A 27,560-nucleotide genomic window follows, 5' to 3' on the forward strand; every position below is an offset into this window, starting at 1 on the left:
TTGCTTCCCATACACCTACCAGCTCTCAATTCCTGAGGAAATTTTCTTCGGGGTTCTCTTCCCGAAGGACCTTTTCATAAAGAAAAAGGTAGGTAGATATACGTTAAAACATGCTAGTTTTTAGCTGAAAACTAAAGTTTCAGTTTTAATGTAAAAAATGATCCTTTTAGGAATATTTACATTTTAATAGAAGGAGCAACTTCCAATATTATAGCAGGCCATTTGGAAAATTCAAGTAGAATTTGAGAGCAAGAGTATTCTTTCAGTGCCCCCAAAACCACTCCAAACTGGAAGATCAGCAAGGCTCATTTGTTTTATCTCTACTAACACTTCACTTACTAAACACTATCTAGATGTTCAAATTCAACACACTTTTTTTTTTTCATGTTTTAATACTTGTACAGGAAGAAATTGCCACAGTCTTATTCTACATCATTGATTATCAACCTGGAGTGACTCTGCTCCCTAGCCTGGGGACTAGTCAACATCTGGAGATATTTACTGTTATCCCAGGGTGGAGGGAAATGGGGGACAGTTGGTGCTACTGTCATCTAGAGGGTAGAGGCCAGGATGTTGCACAGGACAACCCCCACAACAATGAATTAGCCAATCCAAAACGTCAATAGTGCTAACGTTGAGAAAACCTGCTTCATATGAACTAACTGCTATACAGTTGCTATCTGGAGGGTGTAAACATTAATGTGGGTGAAATTACTATACCATGGTAAGAGTAAAAATGACCATAATTTGGAAAGACTATTTTCTTAACATTTCTGTAACATCTTAATTCTGGCTCCGAATTATTTAAATTACTTTTTCAAAACAGTCAATTGAATAAAATGAAGAGGCTTTATATAGTTCATGTAAGTTTTTCTATTTTGGAAATAAGAGTTTTGATTAAAATTGGCATTTCTGAAACTCTAATTGCTAGTTATTGCTGAGGAAAGAAAGAAAAAAATTATTTCCAAGACCGACCAGATGGGAAGTCTCAAGATAAGAAATTATAAGCCAATGCTCCTATTCCAATCACAAGAAAATTGCTGTTTATACATTTTTAGTTCTGCTTAAAAGTAAGCAATATATTTATTCAAATGGTTAGCTCACTAATTTTTTAACACTGAATTTAATCCCCTAAATCTTGTTAAATTATTAATAAGTAGAACAGCAATGTTTATAAGAACATTCTGTGTATTAAGGATTCCATAAACTTGAATAGAATCAAAATGGTTTCTGATGTGGCAAAGGATATCTCTTTATAAATGTATAATCTGCCCATAGAAATGTTTAATGTCCAATTTTCAAAACCCATTTCTGGTTGAAATGTAATGGATGTTTCAGTTCATATGCACCAAACCAGAGCACCCCAAATGTCTTCTTAACATTTATACTTTAGTATCATTAATTCTTAGCACCTGCGCACTTTGGTAACTTCTGCTTTTCCACGTTGGAAAACACTCTCTCCTAACTTTATCACTCCCCTCACTTCTTCCTTTTTCTGCCATTCCCCCCATGTGAGGAAAAACCATGATGGTTCCTTCTGTCATTCATGAGATTGAAAACTGTTCCCAAATAGGAAAAGATGGCCAAGTAAGGACTTTCACTTACTGAAATGCATCTCAAGCACTTGCAAGGGCTTCCAAACAGAAGAATCTCCAAGCTACTAAAAAAAAGCAGGTGGGTCTTTTTTGAGGGTCTTGTTTTAGGTAGATTTATGTTTCCTTTCATTCAAGTCTGCTCAAAGCCACTAAGAAAGAACTCCAAATTGCAGTACATCTCTTACTAGTTGCTTGGATTTGACAAATAAAGCAATCATCAAAATCAAGAAGTGTGCACTGCTTTCAAAAACCCTATTTGTTTGACATAATATAGCAGTGGGATGGCTAGGGAAATAAACGGCATTACTTAACATAATCACTTAATGTTGTGCAACCAACAGTCAGGTCTCATTGCTTTATCGCTTACAAAGAGTTTGATGATAATAAAGTTGATTGTTAGTGTGAAGATATAAATTGTTCAGTAGTTAGAGTTGTTAATGAAAGGGAAGAAACACAAAAGAGGAAAAATAGGTTTTAGCAGCTCAAATTCATTGCTAATTGCTTGTGCATTCATTATAGGCTGACCAGGGCTAATTATCTAATTAAACTAAAGTTCTGCTGCCTTAGAGGAATTTCGCCCGCTATGATGTTGGTTGTCAATTACCTCAGCAGGTCCTGTGGAAATGTGCAGTTAACTCAAGGAGTGTTTTGCTTTTCCCAATAGCAATACATGGTACTCTTGGTGCATGATAATTTATGTTGAGAATTTTTTTTTAAGTTTTTCCTTAAAAAATACTGTGGAAACTTAATAACAATGGTAAATATTATTTAAGCAAGAGTCTTGTTCATTTTATTCAATGATTTATATTCAAGAAATGTCTATATAATCTGCTTTAGGTAGAGACAACACAGGTACAAAGGAGAAGTCAAATATCATTGTATGCATGTTACTAAGTGTTCTTTTCACAAGTTTAAAAATACATTTTCAAAGTGTCTTTTGTGGTGCTCTGCAGTATTTCACAGTATGAAATTATATTACTTATTGTCATATAATTATAATTTTTAAAATTCATAGGTTTTTTTTTAAGCTAGAAGGAAAGCGGTAAACCACGGGAACTAAATTCTTCACTTTATAAATAAGAGAAATGAGGTGCCAAGAAGTGAAATGACTTACCCAAAGTCACACAATGGGTTGCTAGAACCAGGAAAAGAACTGGTATCTTCTCAGGTATGCTTTCTTCCTTGATTCCGCTGTTCCACTTTCAAATTATACTGTCACTTTTCATGCTTTCTCTAAAATACTGTAATAGAGCATCTAGTTGGACAAGGTTTTTGGTGTTTGTTTATTTGTTGAGTGGCTTTTTAAAAGAAGGCTGTATAGCATTTCACTCCTCCAAGGAAAAGTATAATTATACTATACCTATTTATTTCAAATCAGTCAAATGCCCTAGGATGTGTTTTGTTCCTAGGGAATTTGATCCCCAATTGGTGGGACCATAAACCATCAAGCAATATTTACTATGCATCCTTTGAGAAAGACATATCCCAAGAAAGTACCATTTCATTCTAAAGAGTTTTTCCCATCTTCATTTCTCTTGATCCTGGGACATGATATCTGTTCCCTGCACCAACACAGAACTCTGGAACCTTCTTCCCCTTCTCCTTCTGCAGTCACTTCTCAGGCAGGCAGCAGCAATGAACATACAGTTCTTTTCTGCCAAGTTAGAGAAGATGATTTTCCTTTTTACTGCCTCTTGAAGATGAACATCAACTGTTTCACCACTTGTGATTCAAATCCATTAATTAAAATAAATATAAAGTAAAAATCTTTCTTTCAGCCAAGAGGAAAAGGACAGATGGGGAAGCGGAGGAGGTGGAGACAGCTGATGTCTTCTTAGAGGGGGAAAAAGGGAAAGAAAAACAAAAAGCATGAAATTGGGGGGAAAAGTTAATTAAGAGAGGTAAAAGGTGTTTGGATTTAATTTACAGTTCAGAACTATTTTGGTTCTCATAATTGCACTCCTTCAAGAAGAAGAGGAAAACCTCTCTAATATGAAATTGGTAGGGGAGTGTTCTCTTAAACCACCTCCAAAAATAGTAATACCTGGCCTTTGGCAGTATTGGCAGACTGAGCACAGCAAAAGCTTCTCCTCATTCATTCTCTTTTATTGCAAAAGCCACACCTTTTTCCCCCCTCTACCTTCTCTCTGCATGCTCCTAATTTTTAACTTCTTTCTCCCTTGCCTCCCCTTGCCTGAAATAAGACATTGGCAAGGAAGAAAAAAGATGAACCAGTTTTAAGTCCTTCTCCATCTCAGTGCTACATGCAGTGGTCTATAGAAATCACACAGTTAGAAAACAATGTCCTATACCTTATATCACACAACACAACCCCTGCAATTTTTTGGTGCCATGTGCACACCAAAAGTCTAACCTGAACACTAAAAATTCCTGAGCTTAGCATATTTAACTGAACAGCCCATACATACAAATGATTTGATTTCAGATAACCACACAAAGTTAAATCAGAGTAGAGTGGAGCAGTTACTTTTAAGATGTTAGTGGAGATGGAAAGAGCCAAGAGAGTTATGGTGCAATAATTTTAGGTAAGTAAAACAAAATACATGGTTTTGTCTGAATTGTCCTTATAATTGTCTCCATCATCGATGATGAGCCAATGAGATGCTGGAAGGAATCTTAGAGATCATATCCCAGAACCACTAAGAAACTAGGATCTAGTGAGGACAAGTGACTTGCTCAATAACACACAGCTAGTTAGTAGGAAAGCCCTGCCTAGAATCAGCTCTTCTGCCTTCAGAAGTATTCTTTTTTTTTTTTTACAACCTGACATTCATGATAATAGATGAGAGATACGTGCTAACATTTTCTAAGAACTGAAAGGAAAACCACAATATAAACCCCAAATATTCAAATATAATTAAGCATGAGTAAGTTAGTCTAAAAGTAGGAAAAATTTTTTACCAATTTAGTTACCATGTTCTATACTAACGTAGAAGACAGATCTAGGAATAAGGTGGCAAGAGCTAAAGAAACCTTCCTGCCTGCCTTTAAACAAACAAACAACTGCAGGCTAGGAACTCTGAGCATTTGAGAATGTCAACACTTTGGTACTCTTTTGACCGGGCCCTAGTATGACCAAAATAGATGGACAAAATGAATCCTGAGGAAGGATTTGAGGGGAAAAAAAAAAAAATCAGAATGTAATCTATCTCATGAATTAAGGAAAATAAGTCCTCATGAAGAGGAAGGCCAGGGGAAAAGATAAAATACAAGCCTATTCCCAAAGAATGAAGAGATCAGAGAACTGTGGAGTTAAGAGGGGGATGTGTGTGTGTGGGGGGGTGTATTTGGGGGTTTTTCCAGTTCTTCTTGCTTCCTGGTTAATTGACTAACTATTTAAAAAGAAATTCAGCCTTACTCATGCTTCTGTGTGCCTTGCCCATTCCTAAATTTAATAGTTAAATGTGGACAAGAGGTGAGATTTAAGTTTTGTCAGTCTCACCCATCACTACATCGCTGTGAACTCATGAAAAAAAATGTGGAGAGAATACACTTTAAGAAATAGGTCATCAAAGCAACAGTTCATCAGCAAGCCCTGTCAGATCCACCTACACAACAGATTCCCAATCTTTACACTAGTTCTTGTCTTTCCTCTGGATTACAGCCTCCAATCAAGGTTTCTTTGCTGTTACACACTTCCCCCACCAGTCTCTCAGAAATGTAAAACAGGTAAGTCATTCTCCTGACCAAAGCTCTCCAAAAGCTCACTGTACTTACCTGTGACAAAATCCACCTCCCCATCATGGGCCTCAATTCCCATACCCCCCTAACCATGTCCTAGAAGGCCTATAAAATATGGCCCTTGCCTACCTCCCCAACTTCATCTCCCTGCAGGAATCTCATAGCCCTTCATTCTTGTCCCCAGTTATACCAAGCTCCTTCCCAATGAGTCAAAGTCATAATATCCTATACCCTGGTTAACAACCTTAAGGCTGTTTCCTGGTCTTGGAATGTTCTGACCCCACATTGTTCCATAGCTGACTCCTTAATATTCAGGAGCAGCTCAAATGTTACCTTCTGATCACCCCTGACAACCCAGTTTAAAGTAACACATCATACACACACACAAATATCACACCATCCTATCATCCTGTTTTGTCTTCATAAGTTTTATCTCTGTCTGAAATTATGCTGCTCACTGATTTATACTGGGTAACGACCTCCACCCCAAAATACACACACACACACACACACACACACACACACACACAGGTAAATTCCTTGCGAAAACAGATATTCCTTGCTGAAACCCCAAAACCTAGCACAATGCCTGGTATCCAGAATCTATCAAATGATAGATTCTGTCCATCCCAAACTTTTCCAAAATCTTGTGTCTGTCTTGTATTTCTATCACTTGTTCACTGTCACTTCTCCTTTGTTCCCTTTTTTGACTTTCTTTTGATCTTCATTTTGCTTGCTCCAACACAAAGGAAAACAGAACAAGGAGCATAAAAAAGGACATTAATGGTAATAGAAACCTACTCACCCAATGCTACTGGCAGTGGTGCAGGTCAAGTGAAGTGCTTCTTAAAGGCAAAAGCTCTTGGGATGACCTCATCCATTAGTGCAGCTCTTAAGGACAGCATCAAAAGAAATTATGGAGGTAGCCTGTCTGTGGCCTAAAAAAAGTACTATATACCCTGTGGACACTCAGTAGTTATTAAAACTTTTAATGTGCAAAAGATTCAGATTCAGTAGGTGTAGACAGGATCTAGGAATCTGCATTTTCAACAAATGTCCCCAAGTTATTCTGATACAACCAGTCTTTGAAAATTTTCAACTCTTTCGCCAAACAATAATAGCAAGGACCTGAAGGATGGCATCACCAGGTAAATGGTTTAACCAATAAAAAGTTTTTATCTCTACCTTGAAATTGATTCTCAAGTCAAATTCCATCTCAATATTTGCTGAGTATTATTTAAATTTATTGGTGTTAACTACTTTTTAAATTGCTTTTAACCACTTAAAAACCATAATAATAGCTACTATTATAGGATAGCTACTATGTTCCATATGCTATTATGACATTTCTACACATGTCTCTTATTATCCCATTTTATAGATGAGTTTCAGTTAAATAAGTATAGGTAACTATCAAGAAGTGATAGATTTGAAAATCAAATACATCTATATGTTACTAAAGTCTGAGTTCTATCGAGTCTATCTATATCTCCCACTAATTATATCTTAAAAAAAGCAAAACCAGTAAATAAAAATCCAGATTTGTAAATAAAGACAGGAATTCTTTCTCTTAAATTAAATATTCCTCACTTTAGAAAAAGACTGGGTGGTTTAGTCAGTTAAGCATCCGACTTCAGCTCAGGTCATGATCTCACAGTCTGTGGGTTTGAGTCCTGCGTGGAGCTCTGTGCTGACAGCTCAGAGCCTGGAGCCTGCTTCTGATTCTGTGTCTCCCTCACTCTCTGCCCCTCCCCCACTCGCGCTCTGTCTCTGTCTCTCAAAAATAAATATTAAAAGAAAATTTAGAAAAAGACTGCATGGGATTTCATTACATGATGAACTTTGACAGTACAATTTAAATACCTTAACAATGGCATGGCAATCTGAAAAGCAAATATTAGGAGTCCTTTCCAAAGCAAATAATCACTGTCTTAATCAAAATCACCAAATATTAAGAACTGCTTCAGAATTTACAGATCTAGCAGTGATTCTCAAACTGGGCTGAAAATTAAGAATCACTTGCATAGCATCTTTTAAAAAAAAAAATCTAGGCTTCACACGAGTTCTTCTGTATCACAATCTCTGGGGTATGACCTCCAAATCTTTATTTTTATAAAGCTCCCAGGGGCTTCTGATGAGTAACTAGTGTTCAGGACTGTTCTCCTAACCCCAACATTTTACAAGTAAATAAATTGAGGACCGAAAGGGTACGATCTGCCTAAAACATACAACTTGTTATTAGCACAACAGGTTGGAAAAAACAATTTCCTAACTCCACATTTAGTGCTTTTAATACCAACTCAAACGTTTGGGTTTTTTTGGTTTTTTTTTTTTTTTTTTTTGTAAAACTGTACTTTTTTCTTCACTACTGATTAGGCCCTGCTGATTACTATCCTTGAGCAACTTATTCGCTCATCTGCAAACTGGGATTAATAACAGAGCCCATCTTTTAAGAGTTGCTATGAGGATTAAATAGTATAATATTGCCTCGCATATATCAAGTGTTCATTAGATAGGTTACACAGCCCACTAAAAAAGCATGCCTTTTTTAGCTGGAGAGGATTTATGGAACCACTATAATTACAAAATGAGCAAAAAACTCATGTTTAGCTTTGGAAGCCCAAAAAGATTTTAAACTCAGGGTGATGATCGAGAGCGTGCCTCGTTCTCGCACACCATTGTTTCTCATAAGATGCCCCAGAATCATCTAGTGAATCAGTTTCTACACGACAACCAGTAATTTGTATTTTTTTTAAGCTCCTCCCTACCTCCCCCTTACAACCAGGTGCTTCTCAGGCAAACCATGGTTTAATAACCTTTGGTATACACAATCCTTGGCCACAGCAAATGGCCTCTCGAATCCCAGCAAAACTATCTGGCTCTTTAACCGGAAGAGCAGCGTCATCACACTCTGATGCAAACAACAGCTGGGGACGGCTGTGCAGAGGAATCCTGATCGCTAGGGACGGCCTCGACCCTCTCATCTCCCAAGAAACTTGGAAAATTACGAAAGTGCTGTCCCGTAATCCCCGTGGGTAGACTGTGCTGCCTAGGTGGCCAGGAAGACATGAAGTTAACTCAACAGCCTCCTTCCCAAAGGTAGGCGCCAGAGAAGAGCGACCCTGGCTGGCTGAACAGGCCGACCGGCGCCAGAAAGGTTAACGACCCTCTTGCCCCGTTCCTGGCGATGGCCAAGAGCCTTCACCACGCCTCAGGCCAGCTGCCGGAAGTGCGCCACTCCGGCCTGCTGAGGATGCCGGGAGTTGTAGTTAACTGGCTACTTCTCTTGCGTCCCAATTCACCTTCTCAAACAAGCAAATACCTTGAAACAGTTAAAGAAAGGCTCTTTATAAGAAACAAATCCAATCTTTCCTTTTCCAGCTGGCAAAGGAAACTCTGTCAGAGCTCATCCGTAATATCGGACTACAAGTCCCAGCATGCTCTGTAAGGCGGCCAGCGCGCCCGGCCACCGTCGTAGGTGTGGGCTGCTTGAATGGAACGTCGGGCGTAACGCAAAGCCTTACACCGTCCGCGCGGCCGGTACCTGCTCGTCTGGCGTGAGTGCGGCGCGTGGGTCGTGCGCGTGCGCGCTCGCCGGAGGCGCGGGGCTGGTGCGCCGGGGCCGTTGCGGGCGCAAGGCTGCTGAGGTTGGCGGCAGCGGTGCCGCGCGCCCGTAAGACCGGTAGTTGCGGGGCCTCTCGCTTCGCCCCGGGCTGCTGGCAGCCGTGGCGGCCACCGGAGACCGCAAGGGGCGGAGGAAAGCAGGGGGCGGCGGGGGCCAGCCTCGACACGCAGAGGATCAGCCGAGCATGCCCCGAGACAACATGGCCTCCCTGATCCAACGGATCGCCCGCCAGGCGTGTCTCACCTTCCGGGGCAGCGGGGGCTGCCGCAGCGCTTCCGACCACGGCGCGGCGCCGGGCTCCGAGGCCCCTATGCCTCAGGGCTTCCCGGAGAACCTGAGCAAGCTGAAGAACCTGCTGACCCAAGTCCGCGCGGAGGACCTGAACATCGCCCCGCGCAAGGCCACGGTGCAGCCGTTGCCGCCCAACCTACCACCGGTCACCTATATGCACATTTACGAAACCGACGGCTTCAGCCTTGGCGTGTTCCTGCTCAAGAGCGGCACGTCCATTCCGCTTCATGACCACCCGGGCATGCACGGCATGCTCAAGGTGCTCTACGGCACCGTGCGCATCAGCTGCATGGACAAGCTGGAGGCGGGCGGCGGGCAGCGGCCACGGGCCCCGCCGCCAGAGCAGCAGTTCGAGCCGCCGCTCAAAGCCCGGGAGCGGGACGCCGTGCGGCTGGGCGTGCTGCGCTCGAGGGCCGAGTACACCGAGGCCAGCGGCCCCTGCGTCCTCACCCCACACCAGGACAACCTGCACCAGATCGACGCTGTGGACGGGCCCGCCGCCTTCCTGGACATTCTGGCCCCGCCCTATGACCCGGACGATGGCCGGGACTGCCACTATTACCGGGTGCTGGAGCCTGTCAGGGACAAGGAGCTCTCCGGCTCGGCCTGCGACCTGCCCAGAGAGGTGTGGCTCCTGGAGACCCCTCAAGCCGATGACTTCTGGTGCGAGGGGGAGCCCTATCCAGGTCCCAAGGTCTTCCCTTGAAGCCGCCAGCGCCCGGTTGCCGTGGGGCGAAGACGTGCCCTGTTCACATCTGGGCCTGGCTACCCGCGACCCACCATAAGGGCTCTCTCCCTACCCGCAGGCCTGGGCTTTGGATCTACTGGAATGGGCTGTAGCTGCTTTCTCCGGAGCCGTGGGAAGCACTGGCAACTGGAGTGCAGCCGCGGGGTCGGGTTAAGGGGCGGGGAAGGCTAGTAGACTAGGTTGTTTCCTGGCTCTGTCACTGCCATTGGGGTTTTGATTTGGGGGAAAGGGGGGCAGGGGACTATCTGAAGCGCTTCCATCCTAAAGCCATAATGAAAATAGTCTTTTCTCTGTTCTTTATACTATACAAAATACACTAAAAGCCCCCACACCCCCTACCCCGGGTAAATAGGATTTGTTTTCCACCTATGTCCCTTTTACTCCTTACTGTTATAATTCTAATTTATTGAATGCATGACCCAGTGGTTTGAATTGTTTTTAGTTCAAGTCACTGGTAAAAACTAGGTTTAACAAGATGAGCTACTATGTAAAGTGAAAATTAGATCATTTTTCCAGAGTTGGAGTATCACCCCCAAAGCATAACTATTCATGTAGAGGACAAGATTTGTTTTCTTTCCTCCTCTTGCCCGGTAGCCACATCTGGTTTACTCTGGCAGCATCTACCAAGAAATCCAGCGCCTGCATATCTCAGTGACAGATGATCACTTAGAGCTTATTGTCCCCTTGAGTCTCCAGATCTGGGAGTTAAGCAGATTTCTTGTTGCAGATTCACCTTTAATGCAAAAACTATATTACCTTCAACTGACTTTTTTCATTTTGGGGGGAGGGTCTTCGTGAGCTTTAAGAGGTGATAGGTTAATTCTGGGTTTTCTAACCAGAAGATTCAAAGGAGCTGAATCGCCATGCTTCCAAACAACTGAATGTAAAACACTTCTAGCCAGTTGTTGAATTCCATGCCCCTGTTTACTTCCAGTTTTTCCTGCAAAAATAGAGAAAAATGTTGATGACTGTTTCAAATTCTCAGGAGCTCTAATGTTCCAGAAGGCTGCTGGTTCCAGCTGTGTTGTTTTGATGGCAGTGTTCTCCCAACAGTAGTGAGCCAGAGCTTGCCTCATCTGGTGTGGTTTCTATAGGAAGAGAGAAGGCACACATGATCAAGGCTACAGAATAGAGAATTACCTATACTGCTGGCCATTTTAGGGCACCAGAACGAGGGACAAAACACTAACCAACCTCTTAAACAGTTGTGCTATCTGTAACTAGTTTTATTTTTGTCCTTTCGGTAAGCTCAGCAACTTTACCTTGTTTACAACTGTATTTACACCATTTGCTTCAGGCTATGGAGCACTATTGTTTCCCTCTTTTTACTATTTATAGGATTCCTTTTTCACAACACTTTTAATAAAAACAAACTGTAGAAATAAACACATTAAAATCTGCCCAGCTGTTGTCTAAGCCCTCTTGATTGACTTGCCCAAATGGCAATCGAGTTCTAAGGTCTGTATGTAATAAAGGGAGACTTGCTATTGGTGGAAAGTGTTGACACTGGAGAGACAGTATGTGCCTTTGCCTCTTTATGCATACTGGGTTACTGTGGCCCAGAGTGAAGGAATATTTGTTCCCAATTTTTTAAATAGATTAAGAAAGCAAATTCTTGATTTTTTTTTAAACAAAAAAGACGCTTATTCCATGTGAAATGCCACCCTTATAAAACCTGAAACAGGCATAATGCCAAGCCTTTCCTCCAAGGTTGCTAACGTTTTATGGTGGCTTCACATGATGCTATAGTTTAATATGCCTTGGGGCAGTTTGAAGCAGTTCATAATGCCATTCAATTTAAAACTAAATCCTAGATATGCAAATGATGATTTTCTTAGAAAAATGTTCACAAAATGGGTTTTTTAATAGCACAGTAATGAATGTGGTTATCAATCACATGCCTACCCGTTCTGAATTATAGCAAAAAGTTGATGAATTTATAAAATTATTGACAGTGATGTATATGCTATAATACACCCTAGAATGCATTAAAACTACAGAAATATTCTAGCAATAGAACAGTAAGCAAGAAGGAATTGTTTTTCCAAACTTTATTGTGAAAAGTTTTAAAGTTCTCAAGTGCAAACAAGCTGAATGAAAAAAAACTAAGGTGCTTTTCAAAAGAACTGAAATTGTTGCAGGCCAAAGTAGCAATATGGTATCTCTCTAATTTAGTTCAGTAAGGACAGTGAAACTTGTGGTTCACTAATATATTGAGTAAATTAATGGTGAAAACAGAACTTGTTTTAGCCACTAAGAAGAATATTCTTACTACAAAGACAAAATGTCGTGCAGCAAAACCTGGCACCTCTGCGCTTAAACTGTTCGTCATGACTGACTTCATGTGCTGCTATTGCGTTTCCGTATATTACTGCGATATAGACTATTTTAGTAACGACTGAGGAGAAAAGTCGTCTTCCCCTACACAGACTGATGAGCACAATGATACTGATCACTTTCCTGTTGAATAACAAATGCAATAATTGCCTCTCCCGAGTGAGAAGTCTGTCTCAATACTTCCAAAGCGTTTTAATTCCCTGATATATCAAAAGCCAGTTTTATTAATGGTGTGTATTGTGTACCTACCTACTACTCTGAGAATTGATTTTTTTACTAAGCCTGATTCACGTGGATTGAGGTTACACTAAGTGCTGTTTGTTAATGAAAATCATGGGCCCATTTTTAAAGTACTAGTTGTCAACAGGAGTGGGTTCTCTGAACTTTCAAGGCTAATAGCTGTTAAATTCTTCCAGAGTCCACACCTTTTATTCCTCCTTTTTCATTGTCCCCTTGTAGATGCCTCTGCCTTGGCATCTCAGGTAGACTGTTACTGATTCCAAATGACTTTGTATCTTGTGCGCTAGCTCTACTGCTCAGCGTAGAAGCAATATGTCTTTAATTCAGGGTTCAGCCCGTTACTATTCAACTCTAACCTGAGGGTAGTGCCACTCCTGTAACCCTCTTCATCTGAATTCTGAGAGCCAGGTTACAAACAGAAACCAACCACTGATTATTTCAGTGTAATGAAGCATCTACTGTCAAGGCAATCCTTTGTTAAGCCCCCTACATACTGAATCTTCAGATCCAGAAATTAAAATCAGTGTACTTATGAAAAATAAAAGCATGTTTGAAATTGTTAAAGAGGTAAATCTTATTTGATTATTGCAAAATGAAAAATACTATGATGTCCAGTTACTATTAAACATTCATTGTATAAGATTATGTTGTACTGAAAACTGGTGGCTTTCTGCAGATTCCAAAGTCCAAGTAGTAGAAACTTACATAGTCCATTTCTTTGTGAGCTTTTTGAAACAATCTGATTGAAAACACATCTGAAATTAATGTGGAATCATGTTATTTTGCTACAACAGAAAATAGTTCCCCTTTATGTTTAACCTAAAGAAAATAAACTAGTGCAAGAAAAGAAAAATACTTTTATCCATGAAGGAAAAAATGTTTGGACTTAAATATTTGTCATTTTCTGTAAAGTTTGTTTAATTATAGTTTGGACTAGCAGCATTTTAGGTACTTGATGATGCTGACCATTCTATACACACACACACACACACACACATATATCAGGGACAGTTAAAATATCACTACAGCCATTTTCAATATATACCAAACAATTTGGCTTAATTTCATTAGCAATTGATACTTAAATACACTCATTTATGAATAATTGAAAACCTTGTTTAGTTTAATAGACCTACTTATTCTCCAGAAGTTTATTTTTAAACAGGTTTACTATCAGAAATACTGTTCAATAAGGCATACTGAATATAAGAAGGATCAGACTTAGCTTTATATACTTTATTTCTTGAGCAAAGTAAAAAATGAAACACCTGGATGAAAGTACGCTGAATGTTGCAAGCTGAGAGTGAAATCTGGTGAAAGATTGACCTAACATGTTAAAATCAAGAAGTAAAAGCCACCAAGCTGTCTCTGAAAAAACACCAAGATATGTTCCTCATGGTATGTTATCTCTTCACCAAGCCCACCTCAAGGTGAAAGTGATTATGTAACCAATTTGACTATCATCAAAATACATTTAATTAACATTAACTTATTCTTTTAAAAAGGACTTCTTAAAAAGCTATTTTAGTCCCGCTTTGTGAACAATTGTTTATATTATCTTGATTGAAGGTGTTCTGAAATTTAAGTTGGCAGGACAAATTACTGTATTTTAATATTATGAAATTTTGCTAGGAGGAGAGTATTCATTAAAACACAATTACCAAAATGTGGCATTGTTGTATACATGTTTTAACAAAATTAGCCAAGCAAGGATGATAATAAGCTGACAAACTACGAAATATGAATCTAATGGAATAACATCAGTCACTAGAACAATCTGGCACTGGGGTTTAGAAAATTTCTATTTAGTAGTTACTGAAAGAGGTATTCTGCATCTTTGAAATACAGAAAGAGAGGAAATAAAAGGATTAATTACCTCCACAAGTTAGATCTAAAAATTCCAGCCCTCTGAAGAGCAAAAAGTTTTGAGGAGTAGTTACTTGCTGTCTGCTGTTCTAAAATACAGGCCAATTACCGACCACATATGAAGGAGGCTGACAGTGGCAAAGGACAGATGACAGTTTTCAGATGATACAGCTGAACAGTTTCTGCTCCAACATGTTATACTTATGTGAGGATCCAGAAGCAATGGGTGAACTTCAATGATATTGAGGCCCAATTCTTCACAGAGGCCCAACCCATTTGCTTTGTATGACAGGTAGATAACTCTTTCATGGTGAAATTTATATTTTAAAATTGCTACAAAAGGCTCACACTAAAATGAACCCTATAGAGTATTCTTTTGCAAACTATTATCAAGTAAAATGGAGAACCGTATTTGCCTATTTGATTCAGAATGTCTTTCTTTGAGATTTTATTAAGCTGGTGTGCAACTATTTTATCTAATGAGCTGGGTATTTTGATAGTCTCTAGGCCCACCAAACATATGGCAGGTTAGTGATCCTTCCAAATAGGGGCAACCAGGGAGAGAAGACTAGAGAGAAATGAGTCCTGGGGTAATTCCTTTGGCAAACCATGAATGCTGTTTTCAGCAGTGTCTGAGTGCATTTTTGATCTGAAGAGGCGATAGCATTTTTCAAAAAGTTTTCTGTGGTCATGAGACTAATCCTGGAACCTAAAAGTCATTTCCAGCTTGACCACGCCACCACACTTTCCACAAAGCCACATCTCGTCTGAGTTCCTGGCCTTGGTCAGAGTTCTGAAAGCAGCCACAAATGTGTAGTCTCCGAGTGGGCACTTGTTTGTAAGTATTTATTTTCCGGAGCCCACTCAGGAGTCGAGAGAAGCTATAGGCTGTTAGAGAGGACGGAACAATGAGTCAAAACAACGCCTCCCCACTTTTACACTAATGCATGGGGGAAATCCCCGGAACGCTAGCATTTGATTATGAATGGAGATTGCTTGGGGGGTGAGAGGGCTGGTGTTGAAAGGCCAGCAAAGAAAACCTGGGAGATCCTAGCTTGGTCAAAGCACTGGATAACTTTTGAACTCCCACCAAGTAAATCTTTCATCAACGATTTCTGCAGCAAAGATATTGTTGAAAAGTATTTATTTACACTATAGTCATAAACCATCCATTATCTGAATATCGGTTAGTGGTTTTGCGTTAGAATAAATCATTTCTATTTCCACAACTATTAAGAGCTAATAACCAAACAAGTCAGCTCCAGTAATATTTACATTCTTATCTGCAATTCAACTACAAAGGTAACACTTTTAAGTCACAAAACAGAGCATACAAAAATATACTTTCTAAAAAAAAAAAATCCAAATATTAATAGGCAGAAATATACAGCCATACTAAACCCAGGGAGTGATTTTTTTTCCATAGTAAGGCAACCCATTTACATGCAGACCCTTTAACATTGTCTACATCACACAAGGCACCAAGGACACTTCCAACACAACTGCATGCATCCTAGTTTCAGAGAATATATGTACATCCCCTTTAAATAACTTAATCTCTGACTCATTTCAGGAGATCATAAATGCTTTTTTTCCCGAAGGTTCAGAACTTGGAGAACAGTGCACATCAAAAATACACAAAATCTGAGTGGATATACACTGAAAAAATAGTCTTTACACTTCTCAAACAACTCAAAAAGGAGCAGATATTGCTATGTCCCTCCCATCACATTGCACTTCCGTTCTCTGAGTTTATAATACATATTGCTTAAAGGGTTGGAACGACTAGATAAGCTTTGATTCACTGTTCTAGGGCCACAGAATGCAGCATAAAGGCCATGCTTCATTCACTGTACAGCATCCCCAAATCAGTCCCAAGCCATAAAGTGCACATCAGCTTTGCTTCTTTTTGCTGCCCCCACCTGAAGGGATCAGCATCTCCCAACCTACTATTGTAGAAAAAGTCTCAAATCAACTCTGACATCCAGAGTCAAACCTGTAATGGGACAAGATATGAGAGAAGGGAAGCAAAACCTAGTCAAACAACCCTTTAAAGCAGGGTCAGGCCTCAGCCCTCTAGGCCAGGGACCCCACCCAACACCCTTCTGCACCTCCCCATTATCTTAGGGTGATAGTCAACCCACCTAAGAGACACTAAAGTGGGCTAAGTTTTAGGAAGGACCGGTTTCTAAGTGAAAAGGGGGCAGTGCTGGGCTCCACCAAGGCCCTTCGCCCAGGAAGGGAGAGGGGGGCAGGAAAGGGTGGTAGTGTTTGTTGTGCAGTTGAAGTGGACCAGTGGACGAAGGGCCTCCGGGGCCTCAAGGAGCTGGTGTGTCAGCCTGAGTCTCATTCAAGGTGTCCGGGTCCGAGAGGAGCAAGGGGCGAGGGACCCGCCGCCGATAGTGCCACTGTTGCTGCTGCACAGGGCCCCCCCAGCCTGCGTGCCTCCAGTGCAAGAGGCTGCGGAGGCAGCTGGCACGGATGAGGAAGGCACACTGCTTTTGCGCTCCTTCTGTCTCAGGTGGATCTTGGTGTGGCGCTTCCTCTCGTCACTCCGGGCGAACTTGCGGCCGCAGTAGTCACAGGCAAAGGGCTTCTCGCCAGTGTGGGTGCGGATGTGGGTAGTGAGATGGTCACTGCGGCTGAAGTTGCGCATGCAAATCCGACACTGGAAGGGTTTGTGTCCCGTGTGGATGCGGATGTGTCTGGTCAGCTCATCAGAGCGGGAGAAGCGCCGGTCACAGCCTTCTGCTGGGCACGGGTAGGGCCTCTCATGCACTGGGGTCTTGCTAGGCCTGTTGGGGTACTTGCGAGGCCTCAGAATGGGCCGCAGCGGCAGGTGGTGCGGGTTATAGGCGGCGGCAGCGGCTGCTGCCGAGCTGCTGCCAGGCAGCCGGGGTCCCTCACTGCCTCCACTGGCCCCTGGCCCCGCGGCCCCAGCACTGGGACCCGCCAGGGTAAAGTTGCGAATGGTGGAGAGCGGAGTGAGTGGAGGAGGGACTCGCAAGGAGTCCAGGGGGCAGGGAAAGGGTTTGCGGTCTGGGCCAGCTGTACCATGTAGGTCTCTCTGGCACTGTGATGGGAAGAATCCAGGATAGTCCGGGATCATGGGAAAGAGACCCGGGTCCGTGGCTGGCTTAGGGGAGGGGTAGGAAGGAGGCGGTGGGTAGGCCAGGGAGGAGGATGTGGAGGTGGTGGCTGCTGACAGGAATGCCGAGGGGTCCTGGTAGAGGTCTCCTGCGCAGCCAGAATAAGGAGGAGGTGGTGGCGGTGGAGAGTAGAGATGGTCCAGGTCAGGCTGGGTCTGAGACATGGTGCACACACCCAGGGGTCCTGTGGCCAGTGGGTTGGGGGAGGCAGAGGTGACGCTGGACGAGGCTGTGGTCGAAGCTGGGGAGGTAACCCCTTGCAGGATGCCTGCACTCACAATATTGATGATGCCTTCTGGGTAGCAGCTGGCACCAGGGTACTGGGGGTCAATGGAGAACTTGCCCATGTACGTGAAGGTCTGGTTTCTAGGTGCAGAGACAGGAGCAAAGCTGCTGGGATATGGGAGATCCAAGGACCTCTTCTCTCCAGTCATGTCAATGTTGATCATGCCATCTGGGGAGGGAAAAGAAAGAATGGAGGTGGAGCAATGAGAATGCAGCCAAGAATCCCTTCTCACCCACTCTCACACAGGTCCATTCCCAAAGCCCAGGATTCTAGCATAGTAGAGCTGGGGCAGAGCCCAACAGGTGGAAAAATTGAAGCCTAGGGGACAGTAAGAAGAGGGTAGCCCAGGATCCCACTGTGGCAGCCAATGACAGTCTGGGACTCAAACTACCTCCAGAAAAGCAGGATGAACTACTCCCAACCCCCACACACAACCATCTGTGGCTCTCCTCCCCAATAAAAACACCCAATAATAGCAACAACAATATTAAAAATTCCCCATCTGCCTGGAACTTCTCTGCCTCTCCTTTGCCTGGGGGTCCCACGGCTGGGGCTCCAGGGCAGACCCTAACCAGAAGACTGATCCCAGCCAGTGCCGCCCGAGAGGGGAGCCTGAGAAAGAGATCAGAGATTTCCTGGATGCTCCCCATCCCCGGCGCTTCCGTCCCTCCCTCTCCCGCTGCGCTACAGCTGACGGCTGCTGGAGGGTATGGGGCTCTGCAGTGGAAGGAATCTATAGGTTTCCTTTCCCTTCCAACCTTCCCGGCCATGCCCAACACCCGCACGCCCTAGCCCGAGGCCGGTGGCGGAGCTTCGAGGAAGGAGCGGGGGCCGCGGGAGACCACTTTCCACTGCATCGCCAAGGAAACCAGCGGCTCCGGTGCCCCCGCGGGCCTCCTTCGCCACCCGGGGGCTGCTTCCCGCCGTTGCCCGCCCTCCACCTCCTCCTCCTCCTTCCCGCCTCGCCAACCCCCTCAACTTGGCGGGCGGCGCGCAGGTGGGGGCGCTCCTTCTGGCCGCACCCGGAACGCGCTCGGAGATTTTCCCCGGGTCGGCTCTGCCCGGGCGGGAGCGGCGGACGCTTTCCTCTGGCGCTTCGCCGCCGCTCGGCTCTCCAGCTCTCCTCCGGAGCCCCGAACTTTCCCGTCACTTTGTCCCTGCCCCGGGAGAGGAAAGGCCGAGGTTCCGCCGGCCCAAGGGCCAGCACAAGCCTGGCGGGGCACCTCTTCTACTCTTATCCCTGCGCCCGCAGGGGGCTGGGCGCGCCGCGGCGCACGCCCGCCCGCTCGCTGACGACCTGGTGCATCTGCCCGCACGCCCAGCTCCAGCGATCTGGTCCTTGCTCCCGCGGGCTCCTCCTGCATCCCGTTCAGTCAACACCATCCACCTCGCACCCAACCCTCTCCTCCAAGTCCTGCACACGCACCGTACCCCACCCACCACTTTCGAGCCGCTTGGGTCCCGGCCCGCGAAGGGGACATGGGGCTTACCTCCGGCCACTCCGTTCATCTGATCAAAGGGGCCTCCCAGTTCGGCATTGGGGAAGATGGTCACCGACGTGGCGGCGAGGTCCTCCACCGGGTAGATGTTGTCAGACAGCTGGTGCACAAAACCACTGAGAGTTACTGGGATTTTGTCTACGGCCTTGGCGGTCATCATTTGCTCCTCGCACAACCTGGAGACCCAACTCCCTCTCTACCTGGAGTGTCAGAGAAGCCGTTTTGGAGAGGGATTGGACTGAGTCTAAGTTGGTACCTCCTTTTGCCCTCCACACTTAAAAGCAACCACAAAAAAAAAAAAAAAATCCAACAGAAATAAAACTAGCAAAACAAGTTGCTGTTTTTCTAAGAAGAAAAATGACTATTTGCCACTGACTCTTCTCCTGTGTTCCGGCTGGGAAGCCAGGAGTTGCTGGTGTAGTGTTATTATAACAGTCAGTGTGTCCCCTCGCCGAGCTATTAATCAATTGCTGCTCTCTCGGTTAGACGGAAAGTGTTGCTGTAAGTATTTATGGGCAGGTTCTCAATGCCCGTGACGTCGCTGCCCATATATGGACTGAGGAACAGGGCTGGGCCAGGCGGCTTCTTGCCGTCACATGGCCGATTTGCATACGGTCTCGGCAGCGCGGACTCCGCCGGGCTCGCGACTCCCGGCTCTCAGACCGCGGGGAATCGCGGGGGTCTAGGACGCGCAGGCCGAGCCGCAGTCCGGTCCAGGCGCCGAGCCTAGCGGGGAGCCGGCGCCCCGCGAGTCCGGCTCAGCCCACGGGGGAAGAGCGTGCGGGTCCTAGCTGCGGCGCTGCCTCCCGGAGCGGGGAGGAATTCCGGTTCTCCGAGGCTTTCCAAAAAAGGCGAAGATCCGGTGCCGGCGGCTCCGCCTCCCCAGCCCTTGTTTGGGAGCCATTCCGGAAAATTAAACTTCGGAAAGAAACCGAGCGGAGCCGAGACACTACAGTCAAACCCCTACTCACTTTCTTGGCAACTCAAAACCGCAAGCAAAAGGAGGCAGCGAAGAAAAAAAAAAAAGCTGCATGCATTCACGGAAGCTGACTGCTTTTTTCTGAATTACTTGGTGGAAAGAAGTGGCTGGTGATAAGAGTGAATGCGGTATTGCTTTTTTGGAAAGTCTGTTCTATTTATACAGGAGCGAAAACGGAACAGGTTTGGGGTTGTTTGTTTGTTTAAGTATTTCGGGCACCTTGGGGGCTGGTGGGGGTAGACCCTAGGAAGAACAGAATAACTGCGGCGAGCTTCGAGAGAAATCCTCAGCCGGAGACACCCCCCTTCCTCTGCCCGCGCGCTCCCAACCCCCCTTCAGCTGCTGCGCGGAGCGGGCGCCCTTCCCGGCGCGTCTGGGCGGTCGGCTGTGTGGGGGCGTCCAGATGGAGGCTTGGACACTCACCCTGCCCCGCCACGCACGCACGCACACACACACACTGCTACACTCACACACGCTCCACTTCCGCTACACACACTCCCGCCCCCGCTGCCTTCTTCACACACCCACTCGCACACCTTACGCTACACACCTCCCTGTTGACAGCGCGCCGGGGCGCCCGCCCCGCCGAGCGGGCGCTGGGCTTTGCCGGACAGGATGCTCTGCCAAGACACCCCACCTCACCTTCTCCGGCCGTATGGCCGCCACCGCGGCCCCCGACCCCCGAAAGCCTACACTCTCGGGAAGTGCGCCCTGCCCTCACCCGAGCCCTACTCCACAACACGCACATTTGGAAGAATCTTCTTGCTTTGCCTCGCCAAGAGCCACCTCGGTAAGCTCAGCGAGGTCCTGAGGGACAGCAAACAGCGTCGCTAATGCCAATTTCAGGCCGCCATGACCCCACACGCGTTTCCCTTTTCGAGTAAAAACAAAAAAAAACAAACAAAAAACACTGACCCCGATGGAAACCTTTCTGGTTAGTTCTCAAAGCAATTTTTTAAAACTTTTCAGAGGTCCAGACAGCGGTGGGTTCTGGCTCGCTGCACGCACCGCTCCTGCCTCCCGGTCCATAGCCGGAGCGCTCCGGGCTTGGCCCGGGCTCCGCGGGAGGCTGGTCCCAGGTGCCCGAGCCTGCGCACCGCCTCCTGCCTGGCTCTCTGTACCGCCCAAAGCCACCACGACCTGGGATGGAGAGCGCGGGCAGCCTCTAGGGCCTGGCCCGGCCCGGCCCTTTCCCGCCCCCGGCCCGGGACGGCCGCAGCCTCGTGGGGGCCCGCGCGGGCGAGAGCCACGACGCCACGCCGTGGAGGAAGCGCGGCGCTGCAGGCGGCTCTCCCGCCGCCGCTCACCTGCCGCGGCCGCCGCCGCCGCAGCCGGCCCGCTCTCACCCGGCCCCGCGCGCGGCCGTCAGGGTCCGGGGGCGACTGGGAGCGGGCTCTGCTTCTCCACCCAAGGGTCCCGTTTCCCCCTGCCCGCCGTGAAATCTTCTCCGGCGGCCGGCCACCTTCCGGACTTCAAACGCCCAGTAAAATTTTGGGAAAGTTTGTCACTCTCACTGTGCGCTCTTTTCCAATTGGAGATAAAAATAAAAAGAGAAAGAAAGAAAATCGCGGCGAGGTTGGCGCCCTTGTAGATACCCCACCCTCGGCATAAGCGTGCAAAGTCCCATTTCGTAAAAAAGAAAAAGAAAGAAAGCTGCGCTCTTACCACGTGCGCCAGCCCGCTCCGCCTGCGCTCGGGCCGGTCCCGCGGCCCCCGCGCTGACCACCGGCAAGACGACGCCTCGGAGGGGAGCCCGACTCGCATCTCCAGCCTTGAATCCGAAGGGGGGGGGGGGGAGCCAAATTATGCAAATGTAGTTCCTGGCAGCGGGACTCGGGTTACGGCCCCCGCCGGCCTCCGAGGTGAGGCACCCACACGCAGCAGGCGCGGGCGCGGCGACTGCTAGAGGAGCTTCGCTCCTCTCCACGCACATGGGCGGGCGGGCTAGTCTTCGGGGCCGCCCCGCAGCGGGCGCTGCTGCCAACCCTGCCCGCGGTCACCTCGCGCCGCCCGGAGGGGGAGCTCCTGGACGCCCGAGTGCAGGCAGAGCTGTGCGCGGAGGGCACGACTCAGGCTGGGGACGGCCCCCGCGTAGGGGAGCTTTGCGGTCCTCGGCTGCTACGTTCCCGAAGGAGGAGGCTGACTTTGGGGAAGGGGGCCCCACCGAGGAGAGGTGGGCTTGCCTGGCCCGTCTGGCAAGCACTTTACAGTAAGTGGGAGTGACTGACCCTCTGGAATTATTCGGAGCTTTCTAACAACTCACACCCCACTTCCGAGCTGGGTGTCAGGGCCGCGGTGGGCCTGGGGTTGACTGGGGCAGGGCAACCAATAATCGCAGCGAGGCTGGGCGGGCTCCCGGGAGGGTGCCTGGGGCCAGTCCTGGGAGGCCGTCCCTGAACCGCTGCTGGAAACCGGTCAGTAGATACTTCCTGTAACCACCTTCTTCTTTTTCTTCTTTTTAGAAGAGTAATAAGGGAACGAAGTCTAGGTACATTCACTTCAAGCCAGCCACTCTGCGGTAGGTAATAAGAAAGCTAACGTGACTTGCCTAAAGTGATGAGTGGTGGAATCCAAACTTGAAACCGGATCTTCTGACTCCAAGTACAGTGCTCTTGGTCGCTACATCATTCTCTCAGGAAAAGCCCGTTCCGGAAGGGGAACAACTCTTTGAGGATTGAAAGCCTGGTTCCGCCCACTAGAGCAGAAACAGGTCACCTTCGCCAACTTCATCTCTTTTCTTTGGCATTTCTGAGGAGAGGAAAGCTGAGGTCAGGGCTTTCAACGGGCAAGGGCTGCACGACTGTCAGGGACACACACCCCTCCCCGGGGTGAAGGCAGAATTTGAGTTCTTGGGCTCTCCAGACTGTGTTATGGATGGAGTAACTGGGTTGGCACAAAGCCAGCATACTAATAGGCCCTGTAATAGGAGAAGTCAACCCCACAGTATCCTTCCTGGAGGGAGTCAGTGAGAAAACAAGGAGGTAGAGACAATAAAAACTCCGAAGGTGTTTACAGAGTTCTGTGCTGGGCTGGGGAGGAGAGTGAGGGAGGAAGGGGGAATGTGGCAGTTGAATACAGAGATGTCAACCCCACAGTATCCTTCCTGGAGGGAGTCAGTGAGAAAACAAGGAGGTAGAGACAATAAAAACTTCGAAGGTGTTTACAGAGTTCTGTGCTGGGCTGGGGAGGAGAGTGAGGGAGGAAGGGGGAATGTGGCAGTTGAATACAGAGATGTACCATGGTCTCTACTTTTAGGCACTTGAACCTATTCTGATCAAAAAACTGAAAGAGCCAACCCTTGCAAATGCACTGATCCTTAAGTTTCCAAACACAAACAAAAACAAAAACCCTGAACAAACAAATGCCTTTCTTGAAAACAGAGTTGTCAAAATGCCCAAGTAAACGGGGCACTCCAAGATGAGTCAGGGTTATTAATACCAGTTTCTGATTTGCTTTGTCCTGAGTTCCAAACCCAAAAAGTAAAAGAGAAAGGAAAGAGAGGAACATTTAGTAGACTTGCCCCTGCGAGGGGGGGATTAAATGGGAGCAAGGGTGACAGCTTGAGGCTTCTGGCCAGCCCTGAGACTCTTCTGTTCATGGCTTCCAGCTTTTTCCCCATGATGTGGACTGAGAATCAAAATCAGCCATAAGGCATATCACAAATAATGTGTTAAGATTTGAATTTTGGTTTATTAAGAAACATGTGTAACATCAGTAGAGGTTATTCCTATTGTGATGTCGTTTTAATTCACTTCCATTCTGATACTGCTCTGGAGTGGGAAACAGAGTGTCAGAATTGCCCGGAACTGTGGACACACAGGACATTATGGATCCGAACTCGAATGGCATAGGGCATGTGCATCTCAATGAAAATCAGGCCAATGGCAACTCTGCCATCCAGCCACGCCTTTCTTAAAGGTGCCCCTGTGTGCTGAGCAAACTGATAAATGGTTCTCTACATTCAGCATCTCACTGGGCATCTGGTAATCTCAGAGTTTATAAACCAAGCCCAGATTATGTCAATCAGAGCTGTTGTGAAGCCTGACAGAAGCATTGCTTCACACCAGTCCAGTGTGCAACCGAAATTGTGTTCTGTTGGCACAAATAACCTGGAGAGGAGGAAATAAGACCCCTATGATTTTATTTTGTAGCAGCGGCCAGCAGCGGCTGCACTGGCTTAAGCAGGGGATGCTCAGTTCATACTAAAGGGTGAGTCAACTTCTTGAACATCTACTATGTATCAAGTGCTATGCCAAATCTTGTGCATACAGTGGTGCCTAAAACCAGGCCTGCTTGCAGTCAATCACACAAATATACAATTGCAAACAATGGTAATATTTGACCCCAGTGAAGGAAAAGGACAAAGAACCCAATCGAGTCTGGAAGGTTGAGGAAGGCTTCCCTGAACCAAGGTCTGAAGGATGAGCAATGACTGAGGAAAGGTCAATGGAGACAGCATTCCCAGGAGAAAGAGCAGGTGTGGAAAGGCCCCAAGGTGGGAGGAGCAAAGCATATTTCCGGAATAAAGAAAGTCCAGCGTGGGTGGAAACCTCCAGGCCGCCTCCTATACCTAGTGCAGTGGAACTGAGGGCAGCCAATACAAGCAGACTCCTTGGAAGCCTCTCTTTAACCTCTCAGGGTCTCTCCTTTTTTTCTGCCATTATCTTTTCTGACTAATGACAATGGCATTATAATTTTAACATTTGAGATTTTTTTTACCACTCAACTTCTGCAAAGGAATGAGAACATGCCAACAAGATTTCAGCAAGAAGAGAGAACATATACAGGAGTGCTTATTGACATCAGTATTATGTTTTAGTGACAGTCTTAATGAAAGAACATTCCTTAGTTGTCTATTTCTCAATAAGGAAATGACAGACAAAGTGAATTTTGTTCCACTTAAAATGAATAGACTAGAGAAGTGCAGCCCTTCTAGTAGAAACACATCATGTCAAACCTACTGATCACGCTACCATTGCTGGCAAAAAAACAAAAAGTAAATGAATGCATCATTTGTCACAATTGTTGAAAACAAAGCACATATCAGCCTAGGGTCCAGGTTAATAAGCGATGGTCCATCAGTCTGGTCACAAAGGCTCGAAGCAAAATCTTCACTCCAAATCACCCTTTTGAATGCCTTTAAATTTTACCTCTTTCAGCTTACACATTTAAATGTATGAAAAATGAAGGTCACTATAATTTGAGAATTCCTGGATTTTTTTGTTGTACATCTCTCTAGCCTGCTTACATCACCAGGTTATGGAAAGCAATTTTCTTTTTTCCAAATAACATCAGACTTCCTATAGAAGCTTTTCTTTTATGTTGAAAAAAAGGAGGAAAAGCCATTGCATCCAGTTGTCAGAACATTTGTTTTGCAGCATTTAAACCAAAAAAAAAAAAGAAAGAAAAATATCAAACATTTCATATTTCAACTGAATAATCTTGGCAAGAATGGTCACTATTTCTTGTGGTTAAGATTAAGAGCTCTGGAGGCCCAGATGGCCTGGATTCAAACCCTAGGTGCTAGATTTATATCCTAATTCTGACAGTACCTGGATGTGTGCTCTTAGGCAATTTATGTAACTTCTCTGTGCCTCAGTTTCCTCATCTATAAAGTGGACAGAATGATTACATGTATCTCATAGGGTATATTGAAGATTAAACGTAGCGATATATGTAAAGCACATAGCATACTGTTTGGTGCATAGTAAGTATTCATTGTTAGCTTTTAAATTACTACTATTACTGAACATCTACTGTGTAGATAAACAATGTACCATGTTCTTATAGTTTCACTGCCTTATTCCCCACAATCACCTTGCAAAATAGGGCTGTTTATTCCTATTTCACAGATGAGGGAACTAAGGCTCAGGAAGATACAGAGCTTACCCAAATTCACACAGTTGGGAAGTTACCGAGCCAGAATACAAACTTTATTTTGTCTATTGCCAAAGCCCACATCCCTCAAATGCATCATGTGATACAGAGAATCTTGCAGTGGATAAAAGCAAAAGAGTAGCTATACTTTCAATACTGATATATGAAGCATTTGTTATATTTATTTCCAAATTCCAGAGTTTCAGCTTCCGAGAATAATGATGTCAGCATTACTGAGGAGTTTCAGGTTAGGTTGTAAGAAGAAAAAGGAATCCAGAGAGCAGTGGCTATTGGCATGCAATTTATAACAAGCTATGCCTTTGTGGAGAATGTCATCTAAACTTTAAAAGCCAAGATCCACATTGATAACCTAATTGAGATAACACCTTTTTTCCCCCAGAAAGATCAAAATGCATAATGATAACACTGTTGTTTTTCCAAGGAGGTTTGGAAGTATGAGGTAGATATTTAAAATTTAGGAAGAATGGGTTAGTGAGTGACTGGCAAAATCTGGTGACGGTGCTCCATAAGAAATAGTCCTAGTCCTCGTATAACCTGTGTATGGGACTTGCCTTGTGCTTTGTCTCATGTAGTCTCTAAACTCCCTGAAGGCAGGGACCCCCAAGTGCGCTCCCTGTCTGTATTCCAGCAAGCAGAGTTTCTGGAAAAGAGCCTGCCTGATAAGTCCTCCCAGCAGTGAGAGGAATGAGACCTGGCCCGTCTGAGATTTTCATATGCGATCTTGTCAGAGAGCTCCTAATTAACTAATTCTACCCAGCTCGTGGTGTGGTATGTCTAATGATTTCTCCAGGAGATGTTGGACATCGGAGCAAGGGCAAGGACCCCAGAAAACATCCTCTGAAGGGCTTCTTTTCAGCTATGCCCTTTTGGGAAAGTTTAAGTCATGAAGTTCCAAGCTGCCACCATCTGTCCTCAGCATAGTGAGTGCCGCTGATATGGTGGCAGCCAGGAGCAAGGATCACTGTGGGGACATCTACCCAGAAGCCCTTTTCAGGCCAGCCTCCCTCCTTCCTGACCCTGCCCTCCCATGGAGGATAACACATGAAGCTGGGGAATGGAGAGGACTCAGGGCAAGGAGCCCCAAGACCCTCCTCGTGGAGGGTGGAACACCATTGCGGCAGACTGACGGCATTATCTTGGGTTGGCAGTTGATGCTAGGAGGAAGCAACAGTGCCTCCTCTAGTGACATCACTCAAGCCCTGGGAGATAGGCTATTCTTTCCCTGTATCTAATGATACTTCTCATCCATATGTCACAAAGATGTAGAGACATCACATCCCCTCATGCTTGCCCAGAATTTTAAATGGCAACCAGAAAGGCCACAGTGTTTGGAAAGAGAGTTTGA

At 45.7% G+C, this 27,560-nt stretch overlaps 2 protein-coding genes across 3 annotated transcripts; one reads left to right on the forward strand and one right to left on the reverse strand.

Annotated features, from left to right (window-relative positions):
• The first annotated feature begins 8,804 nt into the window (after positions 1-8,804).
• Positions 8,805-11,361, forward strand: ADO (2-aminoethanethiol dioxygenase). The gene has a single exon (XM_027062089.2). It carries the CDS (start codon positions 9,107-9,109, stop codon positions 9,917-9,919), a length of 813 nt encoding a protein of 270 aa, XP_026917890.1. The 5' UTR covers positions 8,805-9,106; the 3' UTR covers positions 9,920-11,361.
• A 4,170-nt stretch (positions 11,362-15,531) lies between these two features.
• Positions 15,532-23,113, reverse strand: EGR2 (early growth response 2). 2 transcript variants are annotated; one of them, XM_027062090.2, is made up of 3 exons: positions 21,983-23,113; positions 19,330-19,438; positions 15,532-18,007 (listed from the first exon to the last, which is right to left on the reverse strand). In XM_027062090.2, the coding sequence occupies exons 1-3, from the start codon at positions 22,079-22,081 to the stop codon at positions 16,755-16,757; spliced, it is 1,461 nt and encodes a 486-aa protein (XP_026917891.2). In that variant the 5' UTR covers positions 22,082-23,113; the 3' UTR covers positions 15,532-16,754. The 2 variants fall into 2 exon arrangements, with proteins under 2 accessions (XP_026917891.2, XP_053063748.1); XM_053207773.1 differs by lacking the exon at positions 21,983-23,113 and adding an exon at positions 21,064-21,890.
• Between the last annotated feature and the right edge of the window lie 4,447 nt (positions 23,114-27,560).

The sequence above is a fragment of the Acinonyx jubatus genome, chromosome D2, assembly GCF_027475565.1.
Source record: "Acinonyx jubatus isolate Ajub_Pintada_27869175 chromosome D2, VMU_Ajub_asm_v1.0, whole genome shotgun sequence".
Taxonomy (NCBI): domain Eukaryota; kingdom Metazoa; phylum Chordata; class Mammalia; order Carnivora; family Felidae; genus Acinonyx; species Acinonyx jubatus.